Below are 16,231 nucleotides of genomic sequence, written 5' to 3' on the forward strand. Positions count from 1 at the left end.
CTCTGTCTCTGCTTTACAAGGAAAGTGACTTTGAAATGACCGTTCTTTCTTTGTTTCTGCTTCAGTCCTCCTCTGCCTATAAAGCCAAACTCTTCCGCTCAGCTCACTGGAACACTTAAATTGTATTTTATAGAATAAATAATAAATAATAAAATAAGGGTTGCCTGATTCTAGAATTTCAATAAAGCCAGCTGAGGTGTTTAAATTTGCTGTAACTTTGTCCTTTGACAATTCAAAACAGTTCTGGAAAAGAGTAAAATGACACATTGTTTTAATGATGTATTTTTCTCCCAAATAAAAATAATTAAATAAAATGTGAGAACTAAACTCTGACCTTTTTCTTCTCTTGCCCAAATTCCTATGTAAGGGGCCTGGGGAGTCACGCCCTATAAACCATAAAGTTCATTAGAGGGGTTTTATTTAACACCAGATAACATGGATTGCTTTCCAACCTGACTGGCATAACATCACATGACAGACAAAGAGGGAAATAAAAATATTTTAATCCCAAACATGTTTCTTTGCCATATCTAGAAACAGCCCGGCAAAGCTGTCTCTTGTGGGGAAAATCTACATTCTCTAGAGCATCCCCTTTCCTTTCCAGGATTTTTTCCTAATCCAGGAGAAAATCAACAGAAGTCTTGCACTTTCTAAAATCTCATAAGAAACACTTGCAGACTGTTCTCTCTGAAGCCTGCTGCCTGCAGGCTTTGCCTCATAATGGGAACCTTGGTGTCCACAACCCCTTATCTTAACCCAGACATTCATTTCTACTGATTCTAGGTCTTTAGACAACAATTTAACTTTTTCAACTAATTGCCCATTGAAAAATCCTTGAATTGGCTGTGTGGTGGCTCAAGCTTTTAATCCCAGCACTTTGGGAGGCTGGAGCAACCAGGCCAAGAGTTTGAGACCAGCCAGGCCAACATGGTGAAACCCTGTCTCTACTAAAAAAAATATGAAAATTAGTTGGGCGTGATGGCACACGCCTGTAATCCCAGCTACTCAGGAGGCTGAGGCAGGAAAACTGAAAATCACTTAAGCCTGGGAGGTAGAGGTTGCAGTGAGGCTGTCATCGTGCCACTGCACTCCAGCCTGGGCGACTGAGTGAGACTCTGTCTCAAAAAAAGAAAAAAGGAAACGAAGGAAGAAAAAGAAAAAGAGAGACAGAGAAAGAAAAGAAAATCCTTGAATCCACTTATTACCTGGAACACCCTCACTCTCCACCCTCCCTGTTTCCAGTTGTCCCACCTTTCTGGACAGACGAATGTACATCCTACATGTATTGACGCCTTATGTCTCCCTAAATTGCATAAATCCAAGCTACCATCCTAGGCACATGTTCTTAGGACCTCTTAAGACTGCGTCTTGGGCCACTGGTCACTCCTGTTTGGATCAGAATAAATCTCTTCTAATGTTTTACAGACTTTGACTCTTTTCCTTGGCAAATCTTTCTACTGAAGTCTTTTGAGATACAACTTTCAAATAGGTGGTTGCTATTTGATCTCCATAGCTCCTCTTAATGAAGCATGAAACCAATGATCCCTTCTGGTGAGACTTTTCTAAATCACTCCCTAAATATGAGAAACCTAAAGCCAGTTTATATTGCGTGTTGGCCAAAGTTTAGAAAGCAGCTTGAGGCGGCAGCAGAGCCACGCTGGAAGTGCGGCACCGTGGCTAGAGCAGAAGTTGTAGGTGCATTGTGGGAAGCACTTTATTGTCCACAGCCAAACTGCCAGTGTGATGACACTAACTTACAAGAAAAGGGCTGGGTTTTGAAAATGACACAGGCTCTAAAAAGCTTGGAAGCGCTGCAACTTTTGGCAAGAATCAGGGTTAGCAGGACCTCAGTGGCTCACTGCTGCTAAGTGGAGGCTGGCTCTCTGGGTCCTCCAGTGTGAGCTAGAACTGATGTCTCTATGGTCAAGTGAACAGAGCGAGTGCTGTCTTCGCCATGTGGTGGCGTTGTGCAAGATCAGTAGCTGCACCACTAGAAAGATGGTGAAGCAAGGGCAAAGAAAAATCCCTTTGGCTCCAGAAAATCTCCTGAAAAAGGGGAAGGCTTATCAAGCCCTCAAAGCCACCCAGGCAAAGCAGGCACTTTTGGCAAAGAACGAGCAGAGGAAAGGAAAAGGGCTCAGGTCTAAGTGACTGGAATCATTCCAACATGATTCCTGGCGGCAGAAACATGACAAGGTGCATCTTAGACCACTAGAAGCGAAACCGCACGCCTTGGGATTGCCAGATAAACATTCTTTGGCCTTTGCTGTGCGCATCGAAAGGATTGATGGCATGAGTTTACTAGTGCAGAGAACCACTGCAAGACTTCACCTAAAGACAATTTTTAATGGTGTCTTTGTAAAAGCCACCCCCCCAGAACCTAAAAATGCTGCGTATAGTGGAACCTTATGTGACCTAGGGATTTCCAAATCTGGAGTCCAGGAATTTTGAATTTTGAAACGTGGACAAGCCAAGGTCAAGAATAAGACCATCTCTCTGACAGAAAACACAGTGATTGAGGAGCACTTGGGGAAGTTTGGTGTCATATGCTTGGAAGATCTCATTCATGAAATTGCCTTCCCAGGGAAGCATTTCCAGGAGATCTCATGGTTCTTGCGCCCTTTCCACCACTCAGTGGCCTGTCATGTTACCAAAAATAGAGTGGGCTTCCTCAAGGAGCTGGGCACACCTGGCTATCAGGGTGAATGCACTGATCAGCTCATCCGCCAGCTGAACTAGACCCAGGTGCCAAACTGCAGTAAATTTTTGTCAATGAAGTGGAAGCATGTGTTTTTGTTTTTTTGGAAATTTTTATCAAATATCTTCAGAGAAGATTATTTCCTGCCTTATCTTCAAATACTGGAAAGGAAGGGTCAAAGACAGTAGCTGGCCGGGAACAGTGGTTCACACCTGTAGTCCCAGCACCTTGCAAGGCTGAGGCAGGAGGATCACCTGAGGTCAGGAGTTTGAGATCAGCCTGACCAACATGGATAAACCCCGTTACTACTAAAAATACAAAAATTAGCCAGGCACGATGGCACATACCTGTAATCCTAGCTACTCAGAAGGCTGAGGCAGGATAATCGCTTGAACCCGGGAGGAAGAGGTTGCAGTGAGCCGAGATCACGCCATTGCACTCCAGCCTGGGCAACAAGAGTGAAACTCTGTCTCAAAAAAAAAAAAAAGACAAGACAAGACAGTAGCTTATGTTCATGGCAAGCACCTCTCATCACAGTCCAGTTCCAAAAAAAGATTTCAGTCTTTCCTACATTGGCTTCTGCCTTGTCTGAAATCAGCACATTCCATGGAAGAAGGAGTCCTGCTTTTGTTGCATTTTCTATTCTAGGGTTTAATGTTGGTAATGTTTTTTATTCTAGGGTTTAATGTCTAGCGTTTGTACAAGGTTCCCTAAGACTCCTGCAGCAGTTGACCAAGCCCAGGGACACAAGTGAATCTGGAGATTCCTGGGGCCTTGTTTTGAAAAAGACTTGAAATACACATAGGAAGAAAGGCACAAAAATAAATGTTCACTTGTCTCCGCAAAAAAAAAAAAAAAAGGCAGCTTGAGGCTTCCTTGACTTATTCCCTCTGAGCACTTTCCCCACTTAATATTAAGGAGGAGTTCTTTATATTATTTGGTGAATGGGGACTTTTTTTTTTTTTCCTCCTGGTATCTTGACACTAAGTTAGTTTGGGGTGTTTACTCCTCTTACATTCTATCCCTGTATAGATAAATGAAAAATATTTTAGAAGCTGTTAAAAGAATTCTAAAGTGTGGGCAGATGCTAAGTGATTATGACAGTAAATAATTTCTTTTGTTCCTGTAGGCTTTAATATCTCTCCTACAAGATAGTACCTTCATAAATTGTCTTGTGGAAACATTATCTAAAAATTTCATTTAGGACAAAGGAGACTAGAAGCTTTTGTCATTAAACATGAGATAGCCTTGCTTTCTTTACTCCTAGAAATGTAGGCAGTATTTCTAGAAATATTTAATGATAGCGAACCACTTCCTGGCCATCAATTTGATTCCCTTCCATTTTCCTAGACTTCTGAAGAGGTCTCACTTCACACTATTTTGCATTACAGAACACAGTCTTTATACTTCTTCTTCTTCTTTTTTTTTTTTTTGAGACAGGGTCTCACTCTGTCACCAATGCTGGAGTGCAGTGGCGCTATCTCAGTTCATTGCAACCTCCGCCTCCCAGGTTCAAACGATTCTCCTGACTTAGCCTCCAGAGTAGCTGGGATTACAGGCACACACCACCATGCCCGGCTAACTTTTTGTACTTTTAGTAGAGACGGGGTTTCACCATGTTGGCCAGGCTGGTCTCAAACTTCTGGCCTCAAGTGATCCGCCCGCCTCAGCCTCCCAAAGTGCTGTGATTACAGGCATGAGGCATCCTACTTGCCCACTGCCTTTATTCTGATAGCTGTTTCTCACCTGCTTCCTTACTCTGCTCCTCAAAACAAGTCTGAAACCCTTTTCCAGTAAAAATCTACTCTTTGGACACACAAATAACAACTGCACATTAGATTTTTAAAAATATTTGTTTTAAGATTAAACACAAGCCAAAAATCACCATAAGGTGACTATTTTTGTCCTAAAATTTAGTGCAAGCCAGAAACTTCCAAGGCAGAGGCAGTAAAGAGTAGTGACTGAAAGCATACCACACTTTGGAGACAGTCAAGCTGAGTTTGAATCCCAGCTGTGCCCCTCTAAGCTATGCAACCAATATTGGGATTTACGTTACCTCTTTATCTTTTGTAAAATAGGAACAACAAAAATACCTACTATAGAGGAGTGCTGTGGGGATAAACACAAAAGAATGCAATAAAAATGCTTAGTGTAACGTTTGGTACACAGTGAGTGATCAACATGTATTAGTTATTCTCTCCTTTTTTTTTTCCTCCAGAGGCAGGGTCTTTCTGTGTTTCCTAGGCTAGTGCAAACTCCTGGGCTTAATGATCCTCTCCTTGGCCTCCCAAAGCGATTACAGGCATGAACTACCACACCTAGAAATGCCATGTAGAATGGTAGTCTAACTTGACTATTTAGAATTACTAAATAGAAATTATTTACCAATACACAGGTAATATGTTTTCTTTATATGTCCTATTTATTTTCTTGGGGAATTTCATAAACTTTCGATTTTTACAACTACAATTCATTGTAAAAACAATTATTAGTTATTAAAAAAATATGGCCAGCCACAGTGGCTCAAGTCTGTAATCCCAGCACTTTGGAAGGCCAAGGCAGGCAGATTAGCTGAGGTTAGGAGTTTGAGACCAGCCTGGCCAACATGGCGAAACCGTCTCTACTAAAAATACAAAAATTAGCCAGGCGTGGTGGCGTGCGCCTGTAATCCCAGCTACTCAGGAGGGTGAGGCAGAAGAACTGCTTAAACCCAGGAGGTTGCAGTGAACTGAGATTGCACCATTGCACTCCAGCCTGGGTGATAAGAGCAAGACTCTGTCTCAAAAAAAAAAAGTGAATTAAAGTAAGGTCTTACAAGTGAATACTGATGAACAAGAATGTCCATATTGGCTGTGCACAGTGGCTCATGCATGTCATCCCAGCACTTTGGGAGGCTGAGGCAGGTGGATTGCTCGAGCTCTGGCATTCAAGATCAGCCTGGGCAACGTGACAAAACTCTGTCTCTACAAGAAATACAAAAGTTGGCTGGGCATGGTGGTGCACACCTGTATTCCCAGCTACTTAGAAGTCTGAGGTGGAAGGATTGCTTGAGCCTAGGAAGTTGAGGCTGCAGTGAGGTGAGATCGCACCACTGCACTCCAGCCTGGGTGACAGGGCGAGACCTTGTCTCAAAGAAAAAAAAAAAAAAGGAAAAAAAGAAAATATCCATATTTTTTGTTCAGACAACTGCAACTGCTTACCCGCCTATTAATTACTTCTAATTATATTTATAGTAATGTAGATTAAATTGTCACTGGCAATCTCATAGGCGGTAAGATAGTTTTAATAAGGATAAGTATATAATTAAACGGGAGCTCTTAAAGACTCCTGGTAACATTTTAATTGGTTTAACCTTCTGCCTGCAACTGACAACTGGTATTCAGTAAAAGCCATAAAAACATAATATTGTTGGACCTAGGAATAGTCCCAAAGAGGTTATGAAGATGTTAACTGAATTATTTTTCTTTTTCATTTTTTGGGTAGCAGCTTTATTATTATATAATTCAAACAACATAGAAGTAACACATTTAAAGTGTACAATTCAATGGTTTTTAGTACAGGTTGTGTGTCCCTAATACAAAAATCTGAAATGCTCCAAAATCCAAAACCTTTTGAGTGCCAACATGACACTCAAAGGAAAGCTCATTCTGGATTTTCAGACTAGGTTGCTCAACCAGTAAGTACATAATTTAATGCAAACATTTCCAAATCTGAAAAAAAAAAAGTCTAAAATTCAAAATATTTCTGGTCTCAAATATTTTGGATAATACTCAACCTGAATATTCAGAGTTGTGCAACCATCAACACAATCAATCTCGGAACATTTTTCTCACCTCGAAAAGAAACTTTCAAAAAACTAGTTGGGCATGGAGGCATGCACCTGTGGTTCCAGCTACACAGGAGGCTGAGGCAGGAGGATTGCTTGATCCTGGAGGTCAAGCTACGGTGAGCCATGTTCACGCCATTGCACTCCAGCCTGCAGCCTGGGTGACAAAGCAAGACCCTCTTTCCAAAAAAAAGAAAAAAGAAAAAAAGAAACCCCCATATCATTTCACTATCATCCCCTAATTCCATGCCTACCCCTAGCCCTAAGCAACCACTTCCTTACTTTCTGTCTGTATATATTTGCCTATTCTGGACATTCATATAAATGGAATCAAATAATATGTGGTCTTTTGTGACTGGCTTCTTTCATTTAGCATACTGCCTTCAAAGGTTATGTATGTTACAGCACGTATTAGTATTTTCTTTTTATGGCCCAATAAGATTCCATTGTATAGGTCAGGTGTGATGGCTCATGCTTGTAATGCCAGCACTTTGAGGCTGAGGAGGGAGGATTGCTAGAGGCCAGGAGTTTGAGACCAGTCTGGACAACATAGCAAGTCTCATGGCACCCAAACCTGCGTCACGGAGCTAGACCCCATCTCTTAAAAATAAAAATTCCATTGTATATAGATGTATCACATTTGATTTATACGTTCACCAGCTGATTAACATTTAGGTTGTTTCATCTTTGGCTATTATGAATAATGCTAACATTTGTAAAAACGTTTTTGCATGGACAAGTATTTTCATTTCTCTTGGATATATATTTAAGAGTGGAATTTGCATTACTTTTATTGGAGTGAAAATCAGAAGCAGTTTCATGGTCTAACAACGGAATTATGTTACACTCTCAATAGTATTATGCAGAAATGCTACACTCTCAAGAGAAACATGCAGAAAAATGGTGGCTTTGTTGAATGAAGACCAAATGATAATAGGCTACATGAAGTGAAAAAAAGAAAAAAAAAAAAGGATACAACCCACTTGAAATCCTCCTAGGGCTTCCCATGGGACTTCCCATTCCTTCTTCTGTTCTATGGCATCTGTCCTCTGCTTCCACATCCTGCCTCAGTTGTCTGAGGGCCAACCACAGTAGCTTTCAGAGATTCTTAGAAACGTCTCAGCTTCGGAGCCTTTTCACATAGCTTCCTCTGCTTGTATCATTCTTTGCCCAGTGGTTTCAAGTCTCATCTTAAATGTCACTTCTTCAGAAAAACCTCTGATATCCCAAACCAGGAGAAAGGCAAGTGTTTCCATAGCAGCCGGAGATTTTCCATCTTAATGGTTTTGATACTAGAATTGTTTACTTGGTCAAATATTGAGCCTTTTATATGCAGGGATACAGGGTGAAACAAAACATGCAAGATCCCTGCCACTTGCGACCTTATATTCTAGGGAGGGGATACATGTACAAGTGAACAAATAAATGCACTTGGTAATTTTACATACTGATAGCTCAATGGTTATCCTCTGTTTGGACTGTAAACTCCATGAAGGCAGGAGCTATGTCTGTCTGGGCTACTTCCAGTTTGCTGAGAGTCTGGCCACTAAATAAGCTCAATACATATTTTTTCACTGACAATTAAAACAAGTATATGAAAGAAATGGAAAAAAACGGGACTTCTATAAATGGAGATCTAGCTCTTCCTCTTTCAAAACTTTCTGTAATACTACATAGCATTAAATAATTAAATCAGTTAAAATAGCAAAAAGTTACCCTTTGTAGTAACAGAACCCCAAATAAAACCCATTTATGTCACCACACACTCGTTAAGTACCTGGTAATAAAACCTATTCTGAAATACCCAGACGTGTTGGTTAAGTGGATAAAATCCAATTGGCGCATTGCCAAACAGGTTCCTCCCCGTCAGCAGCATAGTTTATAGTTTTTCACAGAGGCCTTAAGCACCCATCATTTGATTCTCCCTCATTTTCCGATTTCTAAAACCCTTTAGAATCTCCCTCCACCCACACGATGTGGCAGCGAGAAAAACCGCAATTCTATTTACACGTCAATGGTAAGAGAACACATAATATTTTGCCAGGTCAACAAATTTGCAAGATCTCCACCCAAGAGAACAGTATCCCCTTTCCAGTGAATCATTCTAAGACGCTGGAGACGAGTAGGGATAGATAAAACCAAGCTACCCTAAGGCTGGACCAGAGGAGCCGATCGCGAGCTACCTTCCCCCAAGCGCAGCGCTCGGCAGCATCTTTCTTCCCCAGGCGCATGCGCAGCACACTCCCCGGCCACCACACGCCTCCTCCGTGGGGTCGGGAGACGCTGACGTCACCGTGCAGTCTGCAAGCAACCCTTCCGCTCCTTCAAGGAAAATGAGTCCACGGATTTTCTTAGCCCCCAGAAAATGTCCTCCCTCTTTCCATCCCAGTGTCAACGACTTCCCCAGCCCGTCTCCTTTCGGCCGGACTTCTCTGTACTTTCGTTGCACCAGAAAGGCGGAGGGAGGGAAGAGGAAGGGTGAAAGACCAATTCCGTGTTGTTTACAAGGAGTAGGCGAGTCTAGGAATCGGTCCGCGAGGGCGGAGCCGAGGAAGCCGGCACTTCTTCCTTCTTTCCCCTCCCTCCCCAGCCTTCCCCGCGAGCGGACGCGGCAGCGCCTCTGTCTCGCTTTTTCTTATTTTTTTTCCCCCCTTTCCCCTTTCTTTTTTTTTTTTTTCTTTTCTTTTCCCCCTCCCCCCCTTTCACCATTTCCTCTCGGAGGCGCTTTCCCCGGGCAGGGGCAGAGCCGGTCTCACCCCCCCGCCTCTCCCCGGCCCCCGCCGCCCTATGGCGAGAGGGAGCCCCCTCCCCACCCAAGCTCGAGCGGCGGCGGCCTCAGGCCGGGGGTCATCATGGAACTAATTCGCTGACCGACCCAGCGCCCGCAGCCGTGCGTCCCGCTCGAGCGCCAGCGCCGGCGCCCCCCGACCCGCTTCCCCCTCTTCTCCCTCCTCAATCGGCCCCGTCGTCCCGCGCGCACCGCCGCCGTGCGCCGATGAGAATGAGGTGGTAACGGGCCCCCGGATGACCCCGCGTCACCACTGTGAGGCCTACAGCTCAGCCGGGGAGGAGGAGGAGGAGGAAGAGGAGGAGAAGGTGAGGGGCGGGGGCGGGGGGCTCGACGCGTCTCCGCGGCCGGCTTACGCGCTGGGGCCTCGCTGCTGCCCCCGCGCTGCCCCATTGGCAGCGCCCGTGGCCGCGCGCTGCTCGCTGGAGACCCGCCTTCCCGCATCCCCCAGCCCGGGGAACCTCGGGGCAGCCCTCTTCGTCCTCTCCGGCCCAAACCGACCCGGCACCTGCCCAGTTGAAAACAGCGCTACTGTGTTCCTTTTCGGGCCAATTTTTCTATCAGCGAGTAACTCTTTTTGTGGCAGCGGCAAATTAGCTACTCTGTAGTGCGTGTTGGAGGCTTTACGAGCCTGTGTTAATACACAAAGAAGGGGACACACCCCCACCCTCAGGTTGAACGATCCTGCTGGGACACCAGGAAGATTACTAACTTTGCACAGCGGAGTGAATGCCAAATGAATGGGGTGAACCTGCGGTGCTGTGAAATTCGGGGGAGGGCAACGTTACCCAGGGCTTGGTGCGGGTGGGTGGTGGGAATCCGGAGGAGGTGAGATTTGAGTTGTACCCTAAAGGCTCGATTAAATAACTGAAATTTGAAAGGAGGACAAAGAGGCGTCTGCTGGAGCTAGGAGGTTCCGTTGCAGATCCTTTTGGCAGAAGTTGACATTTGGGTAGCAAAACAGTGGAATGTGTTTCGGAAGGTAGGATGGATTCAGACTCTGAAGGGGTTTGAACTAAAATATTTATGTTTTATTCTGTCAATGGCGAGCCACTCGACTTAGAGCAGCAGGGTGTTACGGTAATGACGTTAAATAACAACACTTGATGAGGCTGATTATCTGCCAGGCATTCTCCTAAACGGCTTGCAATTCATTTAATCCTCCCAAGGCTGGTAGTAGGAGCCTCATCTTACAGATGAGGAAAACTGAGACGCCTCAAGATTAAGTAATTTTCTCCTTAGGCAACACGGCTAAAACCCGGTAACCAGAATTAAGCCTAACTCTCTGCTGTGTGGTATCTGTCCTGAAAATGAGTTTGTTAAAATAACAGTGTTATCTGCTTCTAGCTTTTCCAGGTCATTTGTGGCAGATGAAATAGAAAGGATTGGACAAATAGATTAAGAAATAATGGACGGAATAGATTTAGATTGGCTAGTCTGGGACCAGAGAATCTCCGAGAGATTCTGAGCCCCTGGACTAGAAATTTCTTGATACCGATGAAGGGCCGACTAAAGTTCAGGAAAGACGATCTGCAGTTACAGATAGTTTATGTGGTAATGTGACATCCTAGTAGGTTAAAATGGAACTTAGCATGTGTCTTGGTCAAAATTGGAAACTTGAGTGTGTCCGTGTTTTATGTTGATTGTGTAATACATTAAAAATGAAGAATATTCATCTTCCTGTGTATGTTTCTTCGTCTTTAAAATGGGCTTTATGGCTGAAATGGGGGTGTAGTAAGAAAAATAAAAATAAAAAACTCGAAAAAAAGGGCTTCCCACAATTTGATTAAATTGTGGGAAGGTTACATGAGTTAATATGGCATAGCGCTTTGAACAATAGGCCGTCAAATAGTAAGCACTCAGTGCTTTTACTTGTTAAGCTCTTTACAAGTGAAGATACTAATTATTAGGCATATGCTCAACTCCGGAGATCAACATCAAATAGTTCAATATTAGAAAAGGCAAGTCTACCAATAATCATCGCAAAGCAACTAGATGTAAAAGTAGAATTATGTCCAAGTACAGATGTGGGAAGGCAGAGCACAACAGCACAAATCCGGAGAGTCTTGACTGATGGCTACTTTAGGAAGGGAAGTATGAACTAGAGGACATACCAAGTTGAAACAACAGTGTGTACAGCCATGGAGATTAGGAAAGAGCATATACTTGGAATCGCAAATACCTTTAATTCATTGTTTCCAGTGCATAAAGTCAAGGAGGGAATAGTAAAACTTCAGTTTCTTGTATGGCCACATTAATCCCTCTTTTCAGAAGGGGAACTAAGATTCAGAAGTCAGCACCAGTACAGGATTATTAATGGAATTAGTATGATAATGATGGCAAATACAATAATAGATATTAGTGAAGTTGTTTATATTGTATACCCAGCACTGTGCAGCACTTTTCCTCAGAGGAGCAGGGGACCCTGTATGTATATCTGTAATAGTTATGCTGTACAATAAGCCTTTTATAAACTCTTGCCTCAGACATTAAGCTATTTGATAACCGTGGAGAAAGGAGAAGCAGCAGCAATTGAGAGAATGGAAGGAGAAATGTGAAGCTGGCATAAAGTTTGTGTGTGGAATATGCCAACCAAAATAGTCTTTTGTTATTTCCTGCTTTTCTAAAAAAGCTTGCAAAATTGGATATGACCAACGATAGACATACAGTAACAAAATAGAACTATATAGTTCTGTTTATTCAAACAGTAAAATTGTGTTTTAAATGTTTACATTTTATTTCTTAGCAGAATTTATTAATCCAACTCAAAATGTGTTTTACACGTTAGAAAACAGGCTTGTGCACTGTCAGTAAAAGAAAACCCAAGCCCATGCTTTCTGTATCATAGTATGTCTTACTAGTCTTGTCTTTTGTTCTCTCTTTATATAGAACATACATTATGACCCTTTACTGCTAAATATTTCACAATAATAGTAATACTTTCTTACAGAATCACAGCAAAATTTTCAATTTTGGTAAATTTAGCAATCGATACATTGACTTGTGTAATCTGTCCCATTTATCTCATTTGACCCAATAATGACCTTTACACCATTTGTCTCCTTCCAGTACTGGATCCAATTGAAGGTCAGGTATTGCAGTTTCTTTTCTTTTCTTTTCTTTTTTTTGAGACAGAGTGTCCCTCTGTTGTCCAGGTTGGAATTCAGTGGCGTAATCGGCTCAATGCAACCTCCACCTCCTGGGTTCAAGTGATTCTTCTGCCTCAGCCTACCGAGTGACTGGGGCCACAGGTGTGCACCGCTACGCCTGGCTCATTTTTGCGTTTTTAGTAGAGATGGGTCTTACCATGTTGGCCAGGCTGGTCTCCAACTCCTGGCCTCAAGTGATCCGCCTACCTTGGCCTCCCAAAGTGCTGGGAGTACAGGCATGAGCCACCCTGTGCAGCAATTTTTTGTGGCCTCATTTAATCTGCAACATCCCCAAAGGTATCCCCCATTGTTTTTGTCTTGCAATTATTTGTATCCCATTTTTATTTTATTTTATTTATTTTTTTTTAGAGATTGGGTCTCTCTTTGTTACCCAGGCTGGAGTGAGGTAGTGTAATCATAGCTGACTGCAGCCTCAAACTCCTGGGCTTATGTAATCCTCCCACCGGAGCCTCCTGAGTAGCTGAGACTACGGGCAGGCGTGTGATATCATGCCTGGCTAATTTAATTTTTTTTTTTTTTTGGTAGAGATGGGTCTCGCTCTGTTGCCCAGGCTGGTCTCAGACTCCTGGCCCCGAGTGCTTCCCTCCTGCCTCACAAAGTTCTGGGATCACAAGCAGGTGCCACCATGCCTTGCTATCTGTCCCATTTTTAAAAGTTTAAGGAAATTATGCCTCTTTTTACTTTGTTAGCTTTCTCCAGAGTGAGCAAAGAGTGATTCTTTTGTTTTTTTCCTATTGATAATGTTGTATTGCATTGGTTTCTGAATCTTAAAACAAGCTTGCATTCCTGGAACAAATCCCACTTGGTTATGGTGTATAATTCTTTTTTTATATTGCTGGATTCAGTTTGCTAGTATTTTGTTGAGAAATTTTGCATTTATATTCAGAAGAAATACTAATCTGTAGTTTTCTAGTGATGTCTGTCTGGTTTTGGTAGCAGGGTAATAATAACTGGCTTCAAAGAATAAGTTGGGGAGAATTTGTAAAGAATTGTTATTAGTTTTTCTGAAAATGGTTGGTAGAATTAGCCAGTGAAGCCATCTGGGCATGGATTTTTCTTTGACAGTGCTTTAAAAAATTAACTGTTTAAATCTTTGGTTTTACAACTACTCAGCTTTTTCTTTCTTTCTTTCTTTCTTTTTCTGTTTTTGTTGGTTTTTTTTTTTTTTTTGGAATAATCTCACCAGTGCAGCTTTTTACTTCTTAAGTTTTGGTATTTTGTATTTCTGGGAACTGGACCATTTCATCTAAATTTTCCAATTTAGTTGCACACAGTTGTTCATAAAATTCCTTTATAATTCTTTTTGTTTCTGTAAGGTAGGTAGTAATGTCTTTTTTTTAGTCTTGATTTTAGTAATTTGTCCTCTGTATTTTCGTGGTCAGTCCAGCTAGCTAAAGGTTTGTCCATTTTTATCTTTTCAAAGAATCAGCTTCTGGTTTCATTGACTTTTCACTGCTGTTTTTGTATTCTCTACTTCATTAATTTCCATTTTAATATTTAATATTTCCTTGCTTCTGTCTTGCTTTAGGAACAGTTTACTCTTCTTTTTCCATTATGTTAAAGTAGAAGATGAGGCTCTTGATTTGAGATACCGTTTTTTAGTAGAGGCATTTTCAGGTATTATTTCTAAGCACTGCTTTAATTGTATCTGATAAGTTTTGGTATGTTATGTCTTCATTTTCACCCATCTCAAAGTATTTTCTTATTTCCCATGTGACTAACCAGATACCTTTGTTTTAAAAAAAAAAAAAAGTTGTTACAATATAAACATTTGAAAGTCATACTGAGGGCTTTAATTGTAGGCCATTGGAGAACAGGAATCCATTGAACCTGATTTACTTCTTTTTACATGATTCTACTTTATGTGTCTCTCTCTCTACCCATCTAAACCCTCTAAAAATAATCTTGAAATCTAGTGAAGAAACTTGAGTCACTAGTGACAGTCAGTTGTTGGGATAGCTTGTGAAGGCTGGTGGATCCATTTGGTTGTAGCTAATGGTGTGAAAGAATTATTAAAGTTCTATGGTTTTTAATAGGAGTTTGGAAGAAACCTTAGAACCTGTGAAGTCTAATCTTGACCCAAATAGCTGTTTCTTCTAAATATCTCTTGACAGATGGTCATCTAGTTTACATTCCATTTTTTTATATAGAGAAAGGTTTTCAACTGTGTTGCCCAGGCTGGTCTTGAACTACTGTGCTCCAGTGATCCTCCTGCCTTGGCCTCCCAAAGTGTTGAAATTACAGAAATCAGCCACAGCATCTGGCCTACATTCCATTTCTAATGTTAATATTTCTATCTGCATTAGAAGAAATTATAGTGAGCTTGCTCACCAAATTGTTGAAGATCTGAGAAAGGTACCAAGGCAACAAAATTGGAATCTCAATATCTCAGCAGTATGCAACAAGGATGGAATATAACAAGATGACCTTTTTTCTTTTTTATAAAGAATATTTTGTTCTGAACAAGGATGTGTCAAAACAAAAAAGGAAGGTACCCAAACGCCACACACAATGGGTTAGGGCAGGTAGGGGTAAAGCTGGCTTAACAAGGAACCTAAGAAAGTCTCTTAACAGTTTTTGTTGACCGTAAATTATATCTGAACTGATACTGAGGTGTCTTCAAAAAAAAAAGCTAACAAGGGCCACGACTGGTGGCTCACACGTGTAATCCAAGCACTTTGGGAGGCCAAGGCAGGCCGATCACTTGAGGTCAGGAGTTCGAGACCAGCCTGGCCAACATAGTGAAACCCGTCTCTACTAAAAATACAAAAATTAGCCATATGTGGTGGTGCATGCCTGTAACCCCAGCTACTCAGGAGGCTAAGGGAGGAGAATCACTTGAGCCTGGGAGGTGGAGGTTGCAGTGAGCCGAGATTGTGCCACTGCACTCCAGCCTGGGCAACAGAATGAGACTCTTGTCTCAAAAAAAAAAAAAAAAAAAAAAAAAAAAAGCCAATGATTTTAGATTGCATTTATGGTAAAACTAAAGCTAATTTAGAAGAGGCAAAATATCCTGAGGAGCTATCGAAGTTTTCAACTATGAAAAAGATGAATTGGTGTGCATGATAGCACCCTTTAAAGATTGGAAATACTGGTGTGAAAGAGATGAGATTTTGGTAGGTTAAAGTTCTGAACAAGGATGTATATAAAAAAAGAAAATGCCAGAACCCCACACACAGTGGGTTGTTGCAGGTGGGGGTAGAGTTTTTTTGGTTGTATGTTTTTGTTTTGGGCTCCAGTAGTTGGAACTGGAACAATTGGTTGGGTCTCTGTTTCATCAAAGTACTGTGCTGTGGACACAGTAATAAAAAAATGATATTGGCAGATGTGACTGCATAGAGATTTATTTCTTTAGAGACAGGGTCTCATTCTGTTGCTGGGGCTGGAGTGCAGTGGCATGATTTTGGCTCACTGCAACCTCAGCCTCCCAGGCTCAAGCCATTCTGCCACCTCAGCCTCCCACGTAGCTTGGACCACAGGCACACACCACCACGCCTGCCTAATTTTTGTATGTTTTATGGAGATGGAGTTTCACCACATTGCCCAGGCTGGCGTCAAACTCCTTGACTCAAGCAGTCTGCCCACCACAGCCTTCCAAAGTGCTAGGATTACAAGCCTGAGCCACTGCACCTGGCCAGGAAATTATAACATAGTTGGGGAGTTAGTGGAAAGCTGCTTTATGACATGATTAAAGAATCAAGAGTTTTTAGAAGAAATTACGTTTGAGATAGGTCTTTTTGGATTAGTAT

General features: G+C 42.1%; 1 protein-coding gene and 1 pseudogene across 9 annotated transcripts in view; both read left to right on the top strand.

Moving 5' to 3' along the window:
• Positions 1-1,980: 1,980 nt before the first annotated feature.
• Positions 1,981-2,739, top strand: LOC112625280 (annotated as a pseudogene).
• A 4,703-nt stretch (positions 2,740-7,442) lies between these two features.
• The window catches only part of CCNI (cyclin I), a 30,238-nt gene continuing 21,449 nt past the window's right edge, over positions 7,443-16,231 (top strand). For 7 of the 9 annotated variants that reach the window (XM_025385163.1, XM_025385172.1, XM_025385168.1 and 4 more), the window contains exon 1: positions 7,443-9,620. Coding sequence is in view for 1 of the 9 variants with exons in the window: in XM_025385167.1 (XP_025240952.1) it covers positions 9,549-9,620 (72 nt within the window). In the remaining 8 variants the exon portion in view is untranslated. Of the gene's footprint in view, positions 9,621-10,173; positions 10,295-16,231 lie in introns of those variants that run through there. The other 2 variants (XM_025385164.1, XM_025385166.1) reach the window with 2 other exon arrangements.

This window comes from Theropithecus gelada, chromosome 5 (genome assembly GCF_003255815.1).
Source record: "Theropithecus gelada isolate Dixy chromosome 5, Tgel_1.0, whole genome shotgun sequence".
Classification (NCBI taxonomy): Eukaryota; Metazoa; Chordata; class Mammalia; order Primates; family Cercopithecidae; genus Theropithecus; species Theropithecus gelada.